Source organism: Lissotriton helveticus, chromosome 8 (genome assembly GCF_964261635.1).
Source record: "Lissotriton helveticus chromosome 8, aLisHel1.1, whole genome shotgun sequence".
Classification (NCBI taxonomy): Eukaryota; Metazoa; Chordata; class Amphibia; order Caudata; family Salamandridae; genus Lissotriton; species Lissotriton helveticus.
In genome coordinates this window covers 1547485602-1547508861 of record NC_136069.1, presented here as the reverse complement: position 1 = coordinate 1547508861, position 23260 = coordinate 1547485602, and the positions used below count along the sequence as shown (strand labels likewise).

The following is a 23260-nucleotide window of genomic DNA, read 5'->3' as shown; positions in this document are numbered from 1 at the left end:
TCATCTATGTCATGTTCGTACGAGTCCAACTCCAGAGTCTCACAAGTAGCTTTACAGTACCATGTAATCAAATTTTATCTAGCTCCTATACTCTTATTGAGGAAAATCATGTGTGTTGACCTTGTCAACGCTGTGTACGTTAGTGGTTTCGGGGTACCCCTATTTGTCCAAACCCATTACAATGTGTTAAATATATGAAGACCGAGTCAAGTGTAATCCATAAAATGTGAATCACTGCGGGGTTGTACCCAGTTTAAATTGTATTCAGATTTTAGGCATACCATCAAATCTGATTTGTTGCCTTGCAGACTTTATTTGTCACTAAGTGGCACACCTACATATGTAGTCGACTAGTTTCAGTGTGTATTACAGCAATCCAAGCCAAACACATTCATCAGGACCTTTAAGCAATGTCTTATAAAGATTAAAAGCATATGTTCTCAAGCCACATTAAAGGCTGCATGCAGGCATGTGCCTATATAGACAGAGAGCGCCATTCGTCACCAGTATACAGTCAAAAGTACTAAAAGACCATGGGCTAGAAGTATGAACACATTTTCCCATGGACACAGAATGGGTACAACTGTTTAATACATCAGGGCCCATAATTTGTGAAGAAAAGATGCATCACACGAATTTTATAGCTAAAGTACAAACTTAATCACAAAAATGAATGTTATTTATTCCTCTATTGGTGTTAACTTTAAGGGTTGTGAAAGACTGCATTTATCCACCCAAAAGCTGGAATTATTTTGACATTACATTGGTAGGAAAAATAAGTTCCTTTAAAAAAAAAAAAAGTATAACAGCCTATCCACAGTCTTATGAAAAACATTCAGAGATCAAAAAAAGGTCAAAAACGGGCCAACAGGATTTTATTGCCTCATGTCGTATTATGCTCCACTCACCTGCTGCTCTTGTTATTGTTGGTCATAAGTTTTATTACCGTTTGTGAAAATTTGTGGATTCCAACTCCTTGGGGTTTTAAAACAGGACTCCTTACCATTTCCTATTAGGAAAGCGGCACTGCGCATCCTGCCATAGTTGTGCTGGCGTGTGGCCTCATGATGTCACCGCGTATCCTGAAATGGCAACCAAAGTTTAACAACTCTGGCGGTGGAGACGCCAGCCATCTCCTTCGAAGTCCTCGCTCGCGGCCATATTGGGGGTGCGAGCACCATTCGTACCACTCCCCTGATTTCTGGATGGCCAAGAAGGCTGGCATGGGAGACTTTGATGGTTTGCAAGAAGAATGGGCTTCAGCCCAACAATTGCTATGTCATGTGGGAGGCACATGTATGTATTTCAAAGCCAGTCAAGCCTCTTCCAAGGTGATGTGGTCCTGGGGTGGATAAGTCCGGCTGGATAGCATCTGTTTCCATCCGAGTATTAAAAGGACAGTTTGGTCTTTCCAAAAAATAGGTGCAAGTGCTGCTTAAGAGTTTGCCAGGGGTGTGGTCCAGTTTATGGAGTAGACGGCAGTTGTGCAGGTTGTCGAGAACTGTGATGCTGAAGACAAGGGAGGGTTAATTATGTGACCAATCTTCTGTCTATGGAAAAAGGCGACAGACTGCAATTCCACTCTCCGAATCCAAAACCGCAAATGTGCCAGATTTGCGTATCACATGTTGCTGTATTATCGTGTTTCTTAAAATGCCAATAAACAAAAGTGTTAAAAATAAATAAATAATTGTGTCTATGGAACGATGCAAACGGATGCACGTTGTGGAAGGAAGGTTTACATGAGTTATTCTTTTACGTTATTTTCCCTATCTTGCGAGAGACCTTTTTAGCCAGTTATTTTACAGACGGCGGGATTGTGTGCTCTCGCGATGGTGCAGAAAGAGGCACTTTGTTGCCAGCAGACCTCCACCCCGTGATGTCAAACGGGGCCAGAACTCGGGGCAGACGGATGGAAGCGACGGACGAGCCAGGGCGGTGGTTCACGCGGGAGGCAGCGCCGCATAATGTTGGTGTAAATAATTGTAAAATTACAGAGGCATCATGGAGGTCCGGAAGGATTTAAACACCATGAGGGGGTTAAATTACAGATGGTTACTGGCAAACAGATGTCTAGCGTGTTCTGTGACCAAACGCTTAGAATTGTGGGGTAGGGCTGATTGAAATATCCTGTCATTCCCTGCACAGCCTGTTGGTGCATAGATGACGACGCACTACTACTATTATTTTGAATTTTTACATGTGATGCACTGTTTGGTAGTGGTTAGTGAATTCCAGCACCGAAAGTACTATCTCCCCCTTCAATGGGCGCATGATCATGGAAAGTTCCGTTCTCTTTGTGAGATTTTAGTTCCATTGCTACAGATTTCGAGTGGATTGAAGCCGGGTTGGCTACCGCTTGGCTCTATATGAATGCTGCTACCTTCTTTTAGTCACAATTTCAGCAAGACTAAATGAAGCAAATTGGGTTCACTACAGACCTCACTCTCTTGGTGCGCGGCCTATAAGTCTTGGATGTGAATCTCCCGGGGTCACCTCCTGAGCTCAGTATTACAGGACTTCCATGAGGAGGCTTAAGTACTTGTACAGTAGGAAGGGAAGAGTTCCTCTAAAGGCCGGTAGGGCACTCGTATGTGCATGCCTCATTGATTATTTCATGTGATGCAGTCGCCCTCTTTCTAAAGTTTGGGGTCATCGGCCATGAGCCTGGTTTACTAAAGCTTTATTTTGTTATGTGTTGCTTAGGTTCTGTGGTATTAGGCTGCTGCACTACAATGGTGAATATCAACTTGGGCAGCGTATTAAGATAGCTCAGTGAGTAAAGTGCGTAATCACCAACTCTCTGTGTAATCTCCGTCATTGGTTCAAATCTCAGAGGAAGCAACTCGAAATTCCATGATGCTGAGGTTAACATCAATACATTTGGGTTTGGTATTAGTAACACTTGTAAAACACTGTGAAAATTAAATAAATATAGTGTTATGTAGCGACAGCTAAATAAAACAATATCTTTACATTCTGCTACAAAATATTCACCACAGAGCTGTGGTTCTGTTAGTATGTTTTACATAATTTATCACAGCCTTTACTCATTTTGGTTTGCAAACAATTGATAATTCCAATGTTTTTATTACTCCCGTTGACTTGTGGCTAAAATAGTCACAATGTTTTGTAGCCAAAATGCTACCAAAATTAATTCAGAAGCAAGTTTTGAAGTTCTGACATAGACAATGATAAAGCTTGCTGAGGAATGGGACAAAGCTGGTCACAGTCGAGTACACCCCATCAATATCTCCTCTTAAGCTGGCTTAGAGGTTGAACAGCAGTGCATTTTTTTTGTTTGTTGGGTATAGCGCAAACTCAACTGGAAGGTATCCGAGCACTTTACTCGAGCCTCAGGTGCAACACAGGTAGACACATTTATTTTGTTAAGTACGGGGAAACTAAGTGATTTGCCTAGAATCACAGGATGTTGAGCGTCCCTAGAGAGACTCTAACCTGGTTCTCAGCTTTGAGATCGGCCGCTCTAGCTGTTGGCAATCTCCCCTATTAGGTGTATCTCCTGTTAGGACTAAAGATATGAGTTTTCGGCCCTGAAGCTTGCCATTCCTTTCTGATAGGTACACGTAGCTTGCTGCCACTTTCTTTGTTTAGCCAGACAATGAAAACGGCTATTCAATTAATTCATTTTGTTTCTCCGCTAATATGGCTAAAGTCCACCCAATCCATTATACAAATTTAATATAAATGGGTGTTGTATGTCATACGTAATTATAAAGTCCCACTTTTTTTTTTTTTTTATTTAAATTTGTTTTTATTGTTGCAGTAAAGTATTTCAGTACAGAAGAAGCAGACCGCCGGCGTGGCTTCAACATTCAGCCACGTACAGCTATGTGTGCAACGTTTTTCTTGCTATATAAAACTGGTATACATAAACATGACTTCGGTGAATCAGTGCATTACAATCTTGTAAAGGCTCCTGTAGGCTGAAAGGTAACGGGACGGTATCGCCATAGGGGCGATGAATAAGAACAGATGGGTACTTTCATGCCGTTACAGCGCCGGATCTAGATCTGTACTGTGCACACAGCAGTGTTACCAGTGACCAGGGGGGTAACGAAACTGTGGGAGGGAAGCATGTAGGATTATAAAGTCCCACTTAAGGGGTCCTACTCCTTTCTGTCATTTTGACCTGTGCAGCAATAGAATCACTTGAAGGTTCATTGCAATTACTCACACCACCATCAACACTAGGAACATCACAACTACACTCGCCTTCCAGCCTGCTCCAGACACTGGCACTGATTGTTTTACATTTCCTAATTTCACCAAATACCCCACTGGGGACTCTAGGAATTCCTCCAGTTTTGGTCCACACTTCACTTCCGATATTCTGCACATGTCCATCTTGAGATACAACACGGTGTGTAACTGTAAACAGTTTCACCATACTTAAGACCTCCCATTGCCACTAGACCTGGATTGAGAATCCTGACCCATTCAACAGCTTCCAAGTCAACGACCTGAACATCATTTCGACCGTCAAGTATAGCCTTCACCATTATTTGCTCCTTAGCCGCTCTTTCAGCGACCATCTTCCTCTTGCAGCTGACATAATCTTCCTCTCTAGAATTCTTATTAAAACATCGCGGGCAAAGCTTTGATGCTGCTTCTCTACCCTCGAGCAACTTAAAGGGACTCATTTCCTATGAGGCATGATACGGTATAACCATAGTTTCACACTGAGGAACTCCTTCCATTCCAACTCGTCGGACTTGGCTCAAGCAGTGCTGTCTATGAGGACTCTGATGAAATGTTCTGTTGTACTGATAGCCGCGCGAAGCTGTTGTAATATGCTTGATACCGTAAGGACGCACAGAAATACCTATTCATAGAACTGAACTGGACCGTATTATCTGTGATCAGAGTGCCAAGATTCCGTTACTTTGCAACCCACTCTTAGTAAACTCAGTGGCCACTCCACTTGAAGCTCAGCTCCCAAACTTACCTTCAAGCCATTTGGAGGGATAATCCACTGGCACAAAGGCTAACGACTAGTCACAGGATTAGCAGTGGAAAGGACCAGATATGTTGAAAGTCACCTACTTTCTTTGTAAATCAGGCCACGGCACAGATATGAGTGGTGCAGATTTAGCCATTAGCATCCTCACGTTGCTACCAATCTCCAAACACTCATCCACCGTTCCACCATCTTATCTAAGCCAGGCTATCGCAAATGCCACCTCAACAACTTTTCATGGAGGACATCCCTGAGCGACCTTCTTGAGTAAAACACAAAATTGTTAACATGGTGGTGCACGTCTGGGCTTTAACTAGGATATTATCTGTTGCCAATTCATCAGAGATATGGTAGTAGAAAGGAGCCTTTGGTGGTAAATTCTTACAGTTCCGTCACCCGTTTGTGACTCAGAACTTCAGAGTTGAGCATCTTTTCCTTTTCATTCACTTCACACGATTCATCTTCTTTTATTCCACCGAAACATCCAGCAGTATCTCCCCTCACAGGGGCCACCTCATCAATATTGATCACCTCAGCATGCTCCATTGAATCACAGGGAAGCCTAGACAATCAGTTGCCTGTTACATTCACCTTCCCCAGTGAATACTCTACACAGAAACTACAAGGCATTCGAAAATATAATCCTAAATATTGGCTTGTGGTCCTTTCTTAGACATTCTTTCTCTCAGTGCCATTTACAGTCCCAGATGCAAAAGCCACGTTCCACTCCTCCTTACACCTTCTTTGTGATATCACAACACAGCACACTGTACACACTGGTCAACAGTTACAATACAGTTCATCCCCACATAAAAGGTTTTCAATATTGGTGCATCAACAGTTTTTGTCTTGAACAGTTCAAAAGCTTTTTTGGGAGATTTAGTCCAACAAAATTCGACTACCTTCCACATAAGCATCTTCAGGGTTCTTGTGACTTCTTAAGCGGAACCCTGTCTCCTGACACAGTGTGTTAGTCACTTTATCACGGAACAGTTTACACTTGTCTCCCCTCAGTGTTGATCTGTTCTTGCCCAACCGCCTGCTGACTTAGTTGATGTGCTTTGTGATATCTTGGTTTTCAGAGAAGATCAAAATGTTGTACTGAAAAACTTGACAAACCGTGTCACCATCTCTAAACATATGATGCTTGTCCCTCTGAAAAACAGAAGCTGCGGAGCCTAACCCATTCTCTTATATTGGTACAGATCCCGTGGAGTTAGAAACGCCACAGAGTCTTTACCAATATAAGAGAGTAAGTAAGTAGTAGGGCCCTGGACCTAAATAATGTGATAGGCAGACCGAATATCCTACGTGGAGAAAACCTTTACATCCTCAAATGTGGCTACCATTTGATTAATTTTCGGCAGCTAATGGAAGCCACTTAAAATGTTGTCATTCAGAGTTCTCAAATCTACACAGGCCTTAGTTTGGAATCAGCCTTTCTGGCCAGAACAATGGGTGACACCCACTCTGAAGAATCACATCAATGAATACTCTCCTCAGCCTCTCCCTCACTGTTACAAACCCCTTTCTGAGTTTGAGCTTATGAACAATTCCATTAAACATCTCCAGATATTCCATCAAAATCATTTCATCTCTCTTCTTTTACAGCTAGAACTTGTTCTTTGCAATGGAATAATTTAACCCCTTACTACCAATAACCCACAAAGAGACAGCGGCAACCAGGAGGGAAATTTCTTTGCCAACAAAGTGGCCTGACACAGAGGGCCATTCGCCTGTCCTTCACCATCCATTCACTTGCCTTCCTTAAGGGCTAGAACCACTCTATTGACTCTCTGAGTCCTCTTTACGCCCCCACTTAATACCCAGGCCAGCTTTCTCCTTCATATATGCATGCCGCTTTCCCCTTCATATTCCTGATCCCTCATTTGGTGTTCTTACAAATCCTGGCAAAATTTTACATTTCACGACAGTTCTTTCACTTATTCCCTATTGTAGGACAGAATTTAAATGACATGGGTGATTAATTTAATCTTATTTTGCTCTAGTTATGTCCCCCTTTCCTGGTACTGGATTAATCTCTGCTATCACAGGTTGTCACACTGCATACCTCTGAGCACTTGAAGGGGGTGGGGGCGGGGGGTCACCTTTATTCTTTTCCATTTTTTCTGACACTCATACTATAACATTCTGCAGATTAGTTTCACACAGGACCCAAAATTGTTCTTCTATTTTCTTGCTTCTCACTTTAATTTTAACTTGGTGTCAAATAAGTTCATAAGCCATTGATCCGAGGTTATAAGACTTGCATAGCACCCTCAATTATGTAGGAATTCGTCGGATGACTACCTCCCTCTGAGCTCACGTATAAAGCTTGTATCCATCTAGAGCTGGTACAAGTCTTAAATATCTCCTTCACTCTTAGCCAGGCCAATTCAAACTAATTCTTGACCGCGTGCCCCCCATTGTACAATTTGTGGTAAAGACCTGAACACGGCTTGAGCCTCTGATCATAGCAAAAATGATGTTGTCTATCCACAAACATGTTGTGCACTTTAGGGACTCCTCCTTCCACCTGCTCTACTAAATGGAGGCTTTCCTGCAAACTATAAAAAAAAAGTTGAGGGTTGGTCACGTTGCATGTTGGCAAGCAGGCATTGTTACTTTCACCATTTTAGTCCAGTTCCCAAGAGTTACCATTTGCTTCCTGTTTGTGTTCATGTCCCAGGAAAAACAAGGTTGGAACTAAACAATGGTTTGCATATATTAGGCTTGAACTGGGCAACTGTTAAGCCAAGGGTGGATGAAAATCGAACCATTGCAGCAATCCATGAGATAAGTCCTGGGCTAATTAATGTCAGTGAGTTGAGCACCTGCCAAGTCAACGATGTTTCATTTACTGTAAAAATGCAGGTGTGTATGGAGGCATCAAATCATTGTGCACAGCAGTGACTCCTTCACCAACACTAGCTACCGGCTGAGGGTTCGTTCTCTCTGCGCTCAGGGTGATTTACTGCATTGGTCCCCGAATAGGATGGTGTGCAGGTTTGCACAGGCCCAAAGTGCCCAGGAGAATAGAATAGTGTCTCTACGTAGCCTTAGCTGCCCCTGTGCTGCCTCAAAGGATAGAGTTGGTTGGTTCCTGCCCACAGATCTAAGGTGGTAAGATTCTGTGGTCTGGCAAGAGGGCGGAGCCTTTGAGTGGTCACACAGTACTTGTAGAGGGTTCACAGCAGTTGGCGTCAACACCAGTGGCAATGGAAGTGCAGTCAGATACCAACCTGTACAAGTTTGCACGTTTTAAGATGAAAACGATGAAAGAAGCTTAGATCACCTCCTCATTTTTCAGCACTGATCACAAGCTCATAGCAATTTAAATTAGAATCCCCACACTACAATATGTAAAATGAGTGTTACGTGGAGCATTCCAAAGAAAACACAAGAGCAAGACTACAAGAGAAGATGTTCAAGGAACAACGAAGCATGAAAGAACTGTGCTCACAGTATGCAACTTGTGTTTTTTTTATCAGCTCATTTGTCTATAGCTTCTATGGTCACTGTGGTTCTGGCACTACTATAGAGGGTTTTTATATATAAAACAGGGTTTGGGGCACCTCTGATTCTTACTAACACTACATACAAGGCCTTTTTAGATGTTGGCACTTTTCACAGCTAACCTGTGGCTGTGACACTGAAGAGGTTTTAGTGAGCAAACATAAATAAAACATATTTCTATTCTAGACTTATATAACCCAAATCTGAGATTGATCATCACCCATGTCAAATGTTTTAAAATTTTGTTTATAAATTGACTCCATTTCACTCTTTACTTCCTGTGTCCTAATTCCTGGTGATCCATTCTCTAAAATATGTTTGACAATATCTGCATTGTTTGCCTGCATGGTTTATGAAATGGTGTTAGCCGCCTTTCTTCCACTATTCTCTGAGGTTTTTTGTAAAGGCTTGTTTTGTTATTGGTCTCATGCCATTCAGGTTAGCCACTGTGTAAAAAGGGAGACCCCAGGCCTTGTGGTGCAGCAGTCTTAACTTTCCTGGGACTGTAAACATAGCTGTCCTCAGTGGCCTTGTTGAGGATACCTGCATTTTCTGGGCTGAGCCCGGCGGACAGGGGGATGGCTTTTGTTATACGGGTGAGGGGAGGAGTCAACCGTCGTCAGATGGGGTGAAGCAGGTGACTCCCAGCAACGTTCCCCAAGAGACTTCCATCACTTCCTCGCTCATGGTTCCTGCTGCAATACATTAACACCACTACAGACTGAGGCATCTTTAACCCCTTCGACGCGGATGACAAAGCCAGCTCGTCATGGGCGTTACCTGCGCTACGCGGATGACGAGCTGGCTTTGTCACAAACCGCGCGGTTTTTTTAAATTTCAGAGCACAGCGGGAAAACCCGCTAGCGCGGTAGCGTTTAAAGAGCAGGGGACACCAGCCCTCAAGGGGAGTTCTGTTTAAGTAAGTTTGGGTGACTACGGGGGTCTGTACTGAAGTACAAGTACATAATATAGACTCTTCTTACCAGTTGGAGCTCATCTGCCTTCATAGTGGAGTATTTGGAATGGTACAATTCATGAGTTACTCACTGTATACTTTATAATCCACTTCTATGTGGTCTGTGGGAGATGAGGCCCCTCTGAAACTTTCTGACTGCAGGTTAAAGTAACCCGCTGTAGTCGTGGCTGACCCTTCCGCTGTGGCTTGAATAACACATGTAAAGAAGCGTAGTCTTTTTCCAAGTATGTACTTTTCGAAGTAGGCAGTAATTCCCATTCTCAGTACCTGCTTCCTACTTTTGCATTGATTACAAAGGCATGACGACTCCTCTTGCTGACATCATCAAAGGGAGGAGAATTGTCGCAGGGCAATGTGCGTCTCCAATCCAAACACGAAATGTGCTTATGGGTAAAAAAAAAAAAGACCTAAAACAGTACTATATATATACACATACATTCATACATACATCTAAAGATCTACTTAGGTAGAAGATACAAGGCATTCCCTAAGTTAAGCAGCCTAATGTATCATCAATGGTTGCAAAAAAAATACATATAGAATATTTTAGGCTAGCATAGTTATAACTATTTTGTGCTGTTGCCTGTTGACGCTGTAAGATGAAGACATTCAAAAAATCTACTGTGGTTCAAAAGAGAAGCACCTATAAAATTCAGTTTATTTTCTAATGTGTTTGCAGAGCGTAGCTGAGCCAGCTAGAAGATTAGAGTTGCTTATAAGCTTTTAGGCCGCGCAGCGCTATATAATCTTCCCCGTTGGGGGTCTAAAATCTCATCAGTTTTACCCTGTGTGTTTACAAAACAACTATACTTAAATCCTTGTATTGTTCACCTTTTAATCCATGCATAACAAGGGCTTTTAGTAAATTCTCACCCATGTACTGCTTCTCTTGAAATCTCTAAATTATTGGGTAGGAATAATTGCTACAAACAGTTATGATATATTGCAATTTGAAGGTTCAATCTTTTGTTGCTGGTGTCAGTTTGCTGAACTGAAAAGCTCCACTTATATTCATGCGGCAACAAAGAAATAGGAAAATGCATGTGAAGAATCAGCACCTTCTTTTTCAAGCTTAACACATTTTTTTCAGTCAATCAATTTACATCTTTATTAGATCTTGAAAAGATCATAAAAGCACAAAGTAAAACAATAGAATTCAAACAAATAATGCATTTTTTATTTTGTACACGGATCTAGTTTACAACAATACTGTGCATTTCTCTTGGGATAATCCTGGTGTATTCCAGTAGTAAGTCCAGACAGTGACCCCCCACCTCCTCATCAATGCAAACAAACTTCATTGTAGGCAAGTAAAATCAAGGGTCCACTCAAAAGATCCCAGCAAGTGGATAACTTTAATACATATAAGTAATCTTGCATAGACTGGGCAAATGCGCTAGGGGGTGTTAACCCTTCTTGTTTGATGTGACCTCCACTTCTCCCTGGTTACTAGTCACGCATCCGAGTTTGCCACCAGCTTATCAGTAGTCATGGCTACTGAGAGCGTGCACCCTGGATAGGAGCGTTTTATGTCTTTCCTAACTCCGTCTTTACCTTGCGGAGCCCTGTAACTCATCTGTTTGTTGACCAACCCATATCTAGAGCAGTGCTTTGTTTTTGAACAAGAACACCATTATTTCTTAATAAGCTAGTTTGCTTTTGTTGTTCCTTGTAATATATGAGTACTTGTGGTGCATCTCTCGTTTCAACTTCTTTCACCTTTACTGCTACTTTTTCAAATATGTTGTGTGGCATAATTTTTAATGTATTTTCGCAGATGATAAAACCTTTTTCATATTCTTGAGTGTTCAGAGTAGAAAAGTAGCAGTGAAAGCGTTCCTGCTTCGAGTTAATTGACCTAATACTACTAAATGCTATGTGTTTCAATACATCAGAGTTTGTATTCAACATTTTAAAATGGAATCTGTAGAGCATCTCTCTCACTCCCGCTCTCTCCGCACTCCAAAAATGGTTGCTCCGAAGTTTTATGTCCATAACCACAAAAATGTTTCAAGGATCGGTGGCTGACTCTCCCTGATAAGTTAAAATCATGTTCGGTTCGCTTCAAAATGTTGTTGTTTTCTGTTGATCCAGGAATTTACCAAATACAGGACTTTGTCAAAACTAAATTAAGATTTACTGGGAGTTTTCAGCCCACCGATCCTATGAGCTGTCTCCCCATACCAGAAGAAGTTATGCTGTAAAGAAAGTTTTTCTTCTGCCTTGAAGATTCTGATCTTCAGATCTTGCTCCCCGCATCAGACCTGACGTCTTGTTTCGCCCTACAATGCCCACCATGCAGCCTCTTGATTTGCATCGCTACATGCCTTCAGCAATGCTCTCAGGGGACAGTTACCGCGAGACACTAACTTGCAAAATTTCAATCTGATTTGAATTTTTTTTTTTACAATGAATGGAATATTGTTTACTTTCCCCAAAATATACTAGGACTGGAGTCCTAATTAGGCCCATTTGAAAATGTTGTTACTGGAGTTTAATCTCATGTAGTTTCTTGTTTTTTTTCTTCCGGTTAGCAATCTTTTGCTTAAATTCACATAATTTTTCTCTTTGGTTAGTTATGACTCTTCTTGAAAAGTACGCAAACTTTAAGATGAAAACATTGTGATTTCACCCACAGCTAGCTAGAATTGCAAATATGTCTCCTGGGCTTATGAGGGAAAGTGACACAAACATTCTAGGACAGCAGTTACAATAGGAAATTAGCTGTCCAAACCGCCACTTCCCTTAGGGTGCTATTAACACGCGCTGATGTGGAAATCAATGCAGTGATTGGCAACCATCGGAAATGGAGTGAGGGTGCGCGTCTCTGCTTTCTCAACATCCGCCCGATTCTACGCTTTGGCATTCTAGGCCTGAAATGTTAGAGATATTAAACATATATGGGCCTTCTTTTCAAAGACATTTTGGAGCATGTGAAGAAGTACTCATGTAATACTCTTTTTGGTACTCTTACATGGCTTTATGAATTATTCTCCAAAACATAAAAAATGGGAATATTCCAGGATCAGCCGTACACGGTTAGTACAGATAGAAAGGACTGTGCCCTCTTTTAAGTTTTACTATTAGGAAATTTGACTTTTTGGAGCTAATTCTCAAGGCATGTAATAATACATAAAATAATCTTCGGGTTTCCATACTCGAAAAATAAATTGCCTTCATAGTTATTTATAATGCAATAAATTAAAAGTTAATTTAAAAACAAATCAAATGCTATATAATAATTATCATGCCCCTAACTTGTTATCAAAAATTGTACCACACATATGGGTTGAGCTGAGTTGACAAGTAGGTACATTATTAAAAGTTTTTCGTATATATCTGAAATTGGCACTGTAAATTTTACGCTGATTGGTTTAAGTTTTTTAAGGTAAACATCATCACTTTGAATACACCTTCTCCTTCAAACGTTTGCACATGTGCTCTTTTACATGCCCAGTTTGTGCCCTCCTCTTTACTACTGAAACTATGCAGTATAAATGTTTTTTTTCATTCTGCCTCTGTTAAATATTAATTTGGTTTCTGCGGTTGAAGATGTCGATTAGAGAAATATATATAAATAGAGTTTTCAAAACTTTTACATTTTCTGATATCTTTCAACACAAGCAAATATTAATTTGGTTTCTGCGGTTGAAGATGTCGATTAGAGAAAAAATATATATAAATAGAGTTTTCAAAACTTTTACATTTTCTGATATCTTTCAACACAAGCAATTATTTTGTGTTGGGCTGTTTCCTATCACCGATTGGTACCACACTTATAACCAACAATTATGAGCTTAAGCATGCCTAAGCCTTCCTTTCTGTTTGAAGGAAATTTTAGTATAATATTCCACGGTGGCTTTTTTTTTTTAAACCGGGTGGATGTCTAGACTTTGCAGGTTGGCTCGGATTCCAACATTGTGTTTATTTTACTGTCCTAGCACAAGTTGATTTGTTTTAAAAGGGCACTATTTCATGTAAACCTTTTAAGCATATCATTTAAAAAAATTAAAGTAGTAGGTAATCATGCCTGTAATTATTCTCACTCCAAATATTTTCCAGTTCCTTCCCTGGCCTAACATTGTAACAGCTGCTAACACTACCTCCAAAGCGGAAACGAATGAAAGGAATTATTGGATTACTACTGAAGAGCATAAAAGGGTCAGTGTAACGATTTTGCAAACTTTTAAAATCTTTCTTGCACATTAATATACAAAGCTTTGCTTGGCCGCTTGAGCCTAGCTTGCTTGAGATTTTTCGAAGGCCAGAGCCCGAAGTCTCAGTTTGAAGGCTAGAGTTTGAGACACTGTGATATAGCAGCGAATACTCCTTGCACTACTGTGTACCTATTACCTGCAGAGTAACACTAAGGAAAACCATAATTCTGCCTGTAGAGGAGAGCAGCATTGTGGAAACCGAAGATATGTTTGGAGAGTTGCATTGAGACACACCAAAGTTCTCACTGGAAAGTAGCACTGGGGAAACCATAGTTCTGCCTATAAAATAGCAATTGGAAAGACCAAAGTTCTGTTTGGAGAGTACACTGGGGAAAGTAACATTTCTCTCTGGAGAGGAGGACCTGGAAACGCCATATTTTTGTCAGGAAAGCAGCATTTGGAAAACCATAGTTCTGCTTGCAGAGTAGCACTGGGGAACGCCAACGTTCTCTATGGAGAGTAACCCCAGGGAGTGCATACGTTCTCTCTGGACCATTGCACTGGGGAAACTCAAACTTTTCCTTAGAGAGTCGCACTTGAGAAAAGCATAGTAGTGCCTGGAGAGTAGCATTTGGGGAAACCCATAATTCTGCTAAATAGCACTAGGCAAGCCCAAAGTGCAACCTGGAGAGTAGCATGGGCGAAAACCAAATCTTCTTGGAGAATAGCAACGTGGAAAACCGTAGTTCTGCTTAGAGAGTAGCACTGTGAGAAAACCATAGTTCTGCCTTGAGAATAGCACTGGGAGAAAAAAAACATAGTTCTGCCTTGAGAGTGGCTTTGAGAGAAAACCATAGTTCTGCCTTGAGAGTAGCACTAGGAAACCCAGCGGTGCTGCCTGGAAAGTAGGTCCAGTAGCTCAGCTCAGCTCTGCTATGTTTTGTCAAAGAATTATACATGCTTCTGAGTATACAGTTACGTTGCAACAGGAACACCCCAATTCGCCCTGCCAGAGAAATGGTCTTGGGCTCACATACCTCATTTGATAGCACTCATGAAAGATCTTACATTTGCTTCAGTGGTGCAACCCACCGACACACTCACACCTTTAAAAGATTTCCTGGCAAGCAGAATGGCCTCCTGTCCTATGAGTGACTTAAGTCGTCTTTGTGAAGTTATCGGTTGAATGTAGTTGGTTGATAGGTAGGAAATTTGGAATAAGATAACCACGTCATCCAGAGGCGTATTATCATTCATTTAGTGGACCAGCACCAGCAAGTCTCTAGAAGTTATGATATACATATATATCTATATCTATCTTTATATATGTACATATATATATATATAGATCGATATTTATATAAGTATGTATGTAAGATTATTCACAGAGGATTCAGATACACTGAAATGTCACATTTGATTTAATTGAATTCTCTTGGCACAATAGGACATGCAAATCCGCCTTTCTTTTTCATTTTTTTAACACAATGAATATAGGTCTCCCCCACTCTGTCCTAGATACATACAAGAAGGACAACCTCGTCCCCTCTCAAATGTTTTCGAAATGCCCTTTTCTGCTCAGTGAGTCTTCTCGCAAATATCGAAACCAATCCTTGGATTCTTTGCACCCTCACAGGCAAGCCCTTCATTCTTGTGGTAACTCAATCTGCACAGAGCTTCACTTCGCATTTGTGGAGAGGAAGTCTTAACATTCCATGCCTACAATTGTTATAAATGGTCATTTGTGTTCGGGAATGTAAACACTTCAGTGTCTAGAATTTAGATAAATGGTGATATCCATGAAAGAGAAATTAATACGTTATTGATGGTGAAGGGGGGAGTTCTCTCTTATTTATGTTTTTTTATTTTGTTATTCTGAGAGCAAGTGGAGGACAGGGCAGTCAGCAGCCTATGGGATTTTTTTGGCCTGATGTTGGCAGCTGGAGTGGAAGAAGGCTCTCAGAAAAACGTGCAAGGCACAGAAGTCTGAAGCATCAAATATAAATGTCACAATATAAACCTAACGCAGCCTATGTAAGTCAGTGACTTCTTGGGTCTTACTTTGGAGGCTTATTTATTTTTGTTTTTTGGCCTTCACAGCTAACTGATTCACATGCAGTTTAGATTCTCAGGGTCACCTGATAGAATGAGGTGTCACCGTCTCAACCATTTCAGTCACCGTAAAGTTTTTCATTGATTATTAATGACGAGAAGATGAAGTTAATGCAATTTTTTTTGTTTAGCTGAGACTGAAAGCGCGAAGATTTATTTTACTGCAACTACTGTACATACAACGTGTTGGACTTTGTCTTTCTTTGTGTATGCAGAGCTTCGCTTTTATTGTTTCATCGTGTTACTCTATGCCCACCAGAATACTTTTGATCTTCTTACTGCATTAAGTACCAGTTCATTGGACTTTGATCTTTATTATGATTACTCGTTGGTTTGTGTTATGTTGGTTTTATAACGCGCTTGAATACCAAATAGGCTTCTTGGCGCTAGCTGAGTGAGCACCCTGAGCTAACTGTGGTGGATAGAAAGTACTGTAAAGTAAAAAGCCATGTCTTGAGAGCCTTCCTGAAGGCTGACAGATTAGGTTGAGATTTGATAACCAGGGGAAGGAGTTCCAGGCCTTGGATGCGTTCAATACAAATCCGCGCCTGCCCCATTCATCAGTGAACAGTCACTCCATGCATGCAGGGAGCACTGGGCCTTAGTTCAAGCATTACTGTGCCACTGACCTCCAGTGCAATCACTGTTGTGGAGTGAGGAGCAGGTGGCTGGAGCGGGTCCACATGTTAATCTCAGGGTCTTTAGACATTTTGAGATTAATCTCTGGTGATTAATGGGAGTAATTAATGTCAGATCGAGCCCTATTTTTGTACTATTTTTTTTATTGACTTCAAGACATTATTTCGTGTGAATGACGAATTTAATTTTGGAGTATATATGTTTTAGTTTATTCTTTTAATTTAAATGACTTAATGTACTGGAAAAGACACAGTACAGCCATTTCCTCCTTTTAGCCTTTTTAAGTTAATTATTAGTGTAATAAAGGCTAGAAATAGGACCAGTTATTACCTTTAATGAAATTCATCTAGTCGATCCCGTATCTTTTTTTAAATTTTTATTGAAGAATAATGGTGTACTATTGATACATTAGTACGGTTCTTGCAAAAGTAATTATAAATGGATTGCCGGAGGATCATTGGCTTAGAGACTGCTTTATTCTTCTCCCAACGGTGTTGAGATGGAATTTAATTTTTTTTTAATTAGGCTTTGTTCCTGGCCACGTCAATTCGCGGATGGGCTAAATTCAGAGCCCCAGTCAATATTAAAAAATGTTATTTTGAAATGGATTTTACAGTCTAGCTCCAGAAGTGGATCCTATTCTTTCTCTTGTACCACATACCCATAATGCACTGTCCAGGAAGCTAAAATGCAAACCGCCTTGGATGGCCTACACAGTTTGAGCCCTACCATTGTTGTTTTTACATATTTTAAAAATAGGGCATGATCATACGTTTTTCTAAACTTTGTTTCTTTGTTTTATAGGACGTTTAGCCAGAAGAAGTCTGCAATTGAAAAAGACTACGCACAGGTAAGATCTTGGATACTCTTCTGTTGTAACAGTATGTTAAACCAAAATGGCGGCTCTTCTGAGCTGATGTAACAAGCTGGAGTTGAATGTGCATCAGAGATTTGTGCCTTTATATATGATGATAGCTGTGGTTAACCCCTTGGGTGCTCATGACGAGGTCAGCTCATCATGAGCTACGGCGCTCCGGTGCTCATGACGAGCTGAGCTCGTCATGACCGCGCCCGTTCCGTGGAACGCTCGCACGCTGGGCTGATTCCCCTGCTGTGCTGAACGTTCCATGGGAACGGGTGTGACCATGACAAGCTGACCTCGTCATGAGTACCGGGGCGCTGTACGTGCCCTCCAAGCCCGCCCCCCAGCACAGCGGGGGAAACAGTCCCGCACAGAAGGGGTTTATCTTCATTTTTGCACAAAATCTTCTCCTGTTAGCTGACTCCTTGACCTATGAAGGAGAAACAGCATAGCCCACTGAGGCAGTGCGGATCTGTTATTTTAATACCAATGCTATTTAGTTCAGTGAATTATTGCATTGCAAAGGTTGAGTCTGACCAACACTGTACAGTATATGGTTAAAGAAGACACACATTTCTGTTCTTTTTTAAATTTAATTTCTTCTGTGAAATAGTTTTCTTATCTTTATGTGTAAATTAACTTTAACCTATCATCCATCGGAAACAGTGTTTATTGTAGTCACAAATAACAGCATTGCTTTGATTTTTGTGATGCTTACACTTAAATTTGAATTGCCCTGACAATAAATAGGCTGCTATCAATTATTTTCCTTGTCTAGGCATAAGAAAGTGACAGTCATTGCTTGCATTTTAAATAGGTGAGCTATCTGGCACCGCACTTTTAGCTAAACTTGAGAGATCTTGTAAATGTTCGTACTGCGCATTGTATGATTGGGCTTAAGCTGTTTTGTGAATACAGATTCCTAATTTTCATGCACAGTTAAAGGGAAGTTCTTTATTGCAGAGTATGCATCCTTTAAAAAAAAATCTCCTCGAGATGGGCTGAGTTTGTTCTATGTTGTGTTTTTTCGGCCAGTTCTGAAACTTTCGTGAATGTAGCGGAGTGCTTGGGCTGAGCTACATAAAGGCTGCCAATGCAAGAAGAATCCTCTTTAAAGTTCTTAAGAAAAAGTTGCTAGTCTTCTGTGTTCTGTAGGTTCAGGTCAGATTATTCCAGAGGCTTTCTCCCAAGATTCATAAGCCCATATCTACATGTATGTTCTCTCTTGCAATGAGTACTGGTGTAGTGGTAATATAAAATTGAAATAACTTTCTCTTGCCGGAGAAACTTTGTGTATCCTGTGACTTACCTGTAATGTATACCCTGTTGATCTTGGGTACAAAAGAAAATGAGCCACATGGAGAAAGTTTGCTGCAGATGTATGTGTAGGCTTGACTGGTTGCCTCAGTAGTGTGGCTTCTCACTACGCCCTCTGAATACCTTGGACTCTACAAGGACCCCTTGCAGACAGTATATATGTGGATTCGGCATGTTCTTCAAAGATGAGAACAATGCAAAAAAGCTTGAATTTTAGAAGTGAGCTGTTGCTAACATTTTAGCAATGGGATATCAAAAGACATATCCTGAAAAGAAACACAACTGTTGAAGGAAGGATATGCTGGCTTGTAGTGGCTAGACGTGGTGTGCTTTCCAGAGTGTTGATGCTGAATAAAGTTAACATGTCAACAGTTATGAATTTGAACCAAAGGTACTGAAGCAGATATTTTTGTGTTTTTTTGGGGGGGGTGGGGGGGGAGGGTGTATGTTGGGTTGATGCAGTGTATGGCCTGAGTTTTCAGTGAGAAGCTGACTTTGAATACTTTGCTCGTCCCTCGGTATGGGTGAAATGCTACATAAAACCATGGACCTCCGCGTAGTGAAAAAGGCCACATTATTAGTACCAAAGTACACTCCCCCTGCCTTAAACCTCCCAATAAATGACACAGTCTCCAAGAACTAACTCACATGCAACACTTACAATTCCCATCTTGCAACCATTCTTTTCCACAGTCACATCACCCACGCAAGTTACCAACCTCTCAAAGCTACCTCACCCCTTAACCTGCACCAGCACTCCAAACCCTCTTGCCCAGCCACCTGTCTGTGCTCTCCCCACACCCAACTGGTGGATATGCTCACTAGTGATTCACCAGCCCACCAGCAACTACCGCCAACAAGGAAAGCCCAGGTAAGGTGTTTTCCTGCCACCCCAGTCACCAAAGATACTAAATTCTGCTTGCTCTCTGTAACACTCAATACCATAACTTCTCACCCAGCAAAACATGCTACCAATTCCTGCAAGTTCATTAAATAATGAGCATTTCCAAAAAGGGACAGATGCACTCCATCTGAGCAATATAAAATGAGATCTTACTCATTAGTATTCTTATGTGAGTACAATTTCAACACCTTGCTAAAGACTCTTTTTTTCTGTATTTATTCTGCGTCCCGCTTTGTCCATGGCAGTGTGCTTGAGATCACCATTCCATACCCTTCTCGGAACAAATTCTGTCCACACGATTCATGTGCTAGCCCATTGCTTCTTCAACCTTACCAGGTCCTCTTTCATGTTCTTCAGCAAATTCAGCAATTATTTCCAGAAAATGCTACCCCACGCTCAGATCTCCCATTAGAGCACCTGCCATTCACACAGAATTAAGCAGTAAAATCACCCCGACATGGCAAAGCCCAGCATTCTATTGAACATTCTGCCGACTCTGAGCACTCTGCACATTGTCCACATATCCACCACAATTTAAGTGCATCGTCCTCCGTGGCATCGTCAGGAGCAATGTAGTCGCTCATAGGGACCCCTCAGGCCATGTAAGTGGTAAATCAAGCTATATCCCCTTGTGATTTTTTTCTGAACCACCTCCATAAGGGACACCAGCAACTCAGATGAAGGCCAAAAAACTGGCCTTCAATTCTACCTTCTTGAACCTAATTTCTCAATTTTTCCTTCACCACTGATTTCATCTCCTTTGCGGATCTCAAGTTGTCTGACCAACGATGCTGCCAAGGGCCTTGATATCCCAGCCTAAGTCCCTCACTGAAGTAACCTTCAAGCTTGCTGGACAACACGCCACCCGACCCACCAACCCAACATCCTATCAAGCTGAGCCAGTGTAGGGGTCTTTGTGAGAAGCCGGAGTCTGTTGTCCCCTATCTCTGGACGCTCTCCACTGCTCCCTCTGCCCACCACCTGTTCAAAACATTTCGTAAGCAGGTGTGTCACCCTACAGAGGTAGCACATTCATGCCTGCATCATCAGAACTGGCTGAAAAACAAACCCCTCTGTTAAATTCCCAATATGCACGCCCTGACCCCCCAGCTGTCTTTTTCCATAACTTCCCATCCAACCATGGACAGGACAATGATATAGGACTCTGAAGGTAACATGCTCTATGCGCCTCTGGGGCCATTTACTGCAATCACAATTCAGAGTCAACCTTCCCCTGGGCTTCTCTGTATTGACGCTCAAATGTGCCCTCAATTTCTCATCTGGTTTATACCACGCTAATCCCCAACCTCCAACCGTGCTTGTCATATCAGTGTATTTAAACAAAGCCACTGGCCTATCAGTGTAACGCTTGCAGTACACTCTAGCATTAATTAAAAATGAAGATGTCAGTCTCTTGATATTTATATGCCACCTGGCTAGATCCCATTCCTCTTCAGTTGATCCCTCGCTTGCTTGGATCCACCTGCGTAATACCTTGTAGTCAACCACAAATACTCTCCGCCATATTTTCTCCTTCATACAGGTAAATAAATCAGCCCACAAGGGCATTGTTATTACCATGTATGGCAACCTCTTCTACTTCACTCTTCTTTCCCCATCCTAGTCCTTTTCATCCTCTTTCTTTCCTTTTTAGGTCTCGCCCTGCGATTGCAGGCCAAAGGCCTGCTGTCGCAGAGCGAGACTATTGTTATCATTCCGGCTTTCAAGGACTGAAAGGGAGCCGGAGAGGACAACAGACTGTCACGCGCACGCAGCAGCAGCAGCCTGCCGGGATCAGGTCGCGCGCGTCAACACGCGCTCCGATTCCGGCAGGCTCTTCACAACACATGCACAACACACATACAGCCCCCCCCACGCATACACACACACATACATACAGAACCCCCCCATACACACACGCACACACACGCACACACACACACACACATACACAGAGAACCCCAGGCGCTTACACGCACATCCCCTACCTCGTCTCGGCGTCTTCGCGCTCCCTTGCCCCCGCTCCTCTGGTGCGCGCGCACCACAGGTTTCGATTCCCGCGTCGGCTCCTCTACAGCCAATCAGGAGGCAGAACTCCTTTTAGAGATGCTCCCTCTCTGGTCCGCTACCATTTTTTTCTTTTTTAAACAGAAATCAAATACAATATTAAGTATACATTTTCCCCAGTGATGCAAGTGAGTGCGGGCACTTAAATAACGCCACTGTGAAGTCACCCGACACAATGCAGTGGCGGTAAGGTGTGCAGAGGTGTGTAGTGCGGTGAAAGGAAGAGGCGTGACGTGAAATCCAGACAAGGCGTCATGACATTCGGCAGCCCCGAAGGCGGACCCCAGGGAAAAACGTTGAACACCTGCACTTATTTATTTGTTTACTTGTTTATTAATTCATCCATTTTTACACATTCAGGTAAAACAAAAGGGTTGTTCAGTGATTAGCCCAGACCTCAGTGTTCACTGTAACTTGTACTGTAAGGTTCGAGAAGACAAAGAGCGTCACCGAAGCCAATCTGTTGTTGGCCAAGAACAAAATGAAAAGTTCCGAACCAGGCTCCTGCTGAAGACTACACGCACGCACGCACACGCACACACATTCATGTCGAACGCATCAGTCACCCTCGCGGAGAAATTACATTTAATACATCAAAAGATATCAACTAAAACCGCGCTTACCTTGTAATTGAAAGGTTTCGAAAGTCTTGTGTACAATAAGAAATTCTCCATTTTAAGCGAGTTTTCAGGCACAGAGCATAATGCTTTAACGGAGCAGGGTCGAGTCCGAGATAGGATGAACGGGGTATAAAAATAACCCATTCAAGTATCAGACACCACATGACAACTAAAAGCGTGCTCCCAATCAAAACTCTAATTGCCAAGAGTCTGTCCGTGATCAGCGGAGTGTCACCGAGGCGGAAGGGCTTAATTTGTGCCGGTGCTTAGCACCGGCACCTAATTATTAGGGCCGGGTCTACAGTCACGCATTAAGAAGGGCACCGTCAGTAATTTGATTTATAATAATTCGTGGGTGGCACTGGCATAGAGAGCGTGTGCTGTGCTCTGCTGTTGTAGTACTGTAGGTGCCGCTGTCACTTAGTTACCGCGTACTGGTGTAAAACACTTACTGCCTTAAATGTGGTGACGTCTGAGTCTGACGTGACTCACTGACTCCGATTCTCAATTTCAAATTTTCTCCGTCCTCACTCTTAATGACTTCAACTTCCGGCCGCGGATCAGTGTTGCCGCCGCAGGCCCAGTGGGCGGGCTGGTCTTCTTCTGGGGGGTTGGGGCTGTGAGCAGGCAGAGGCAGCGATGCGCGCGCAGATTTTTCATTTTAATGCGCACGCATTCGCTTTAATCTTGACACGGCACGCCCCAGCATACCCACAAGGCCGCATGCACCTCACCACCGCACCGAGTATCCACTGGTGGTTGAACTTCATCGCGCCGCCGTTCAAAGAAGGGGGAATCGGAACCTGGACGACGTTGAGGTTGGCTGCGTTGAGGTGGAGTAGACTACTGAGGCAGTACATCGCTCTGCTCACCAGGTGAGGGTGAGGCATGGCCTTGGTCGGCCGCCGGCCTATAAATAAAGCTGCGCAATTAAAGCCAAATATTTTTTCTTTAGGGTTGCTTTCCTCAATGTGACATCTTGCATACGCACAGTTATGCACCACTATGAACGAACTCTCACCGTGTTCATTAGCGTCTTGTGTGGGTCCGGCTGTACACCCTTCTTAGCAAGATGTATCTCCAAGCCTTCTCCAATTGGTTACTGAGAT

At 42.3% G+C, this 23260-nt stretch overlaps 1 protein-coding gene across 7 annotated transcripts in view; it reads left to right on the top strand.

Annotated features, from left to right (window-relative positions):
• Positions 1-23260, top strand: part of FCHSD2 (FCH and double SH3 domains 2) — a 502468-nt gene that overhangs the window by 119415 nt on the left and 359793 nt on the right. For 4 of the 7 annotated variants that reach the window (XM_078658542.1, XM_078658544.1, XM_078658543.1 and 1 more), the window contains exon 3: positions 17186-17231. The exons of the other annotated variants lie outside the window; for them this stretch is intronic. In XM_078658542.1, coding sequence (XP_078514668.1) covers positions 17186-17231 — 46 coding nt within the window. The remainder of the gene's footprint in view (positions 1-17185; positions 17232-23260) is intronic. 7 annotated transcript variants of the gene reach the window in all.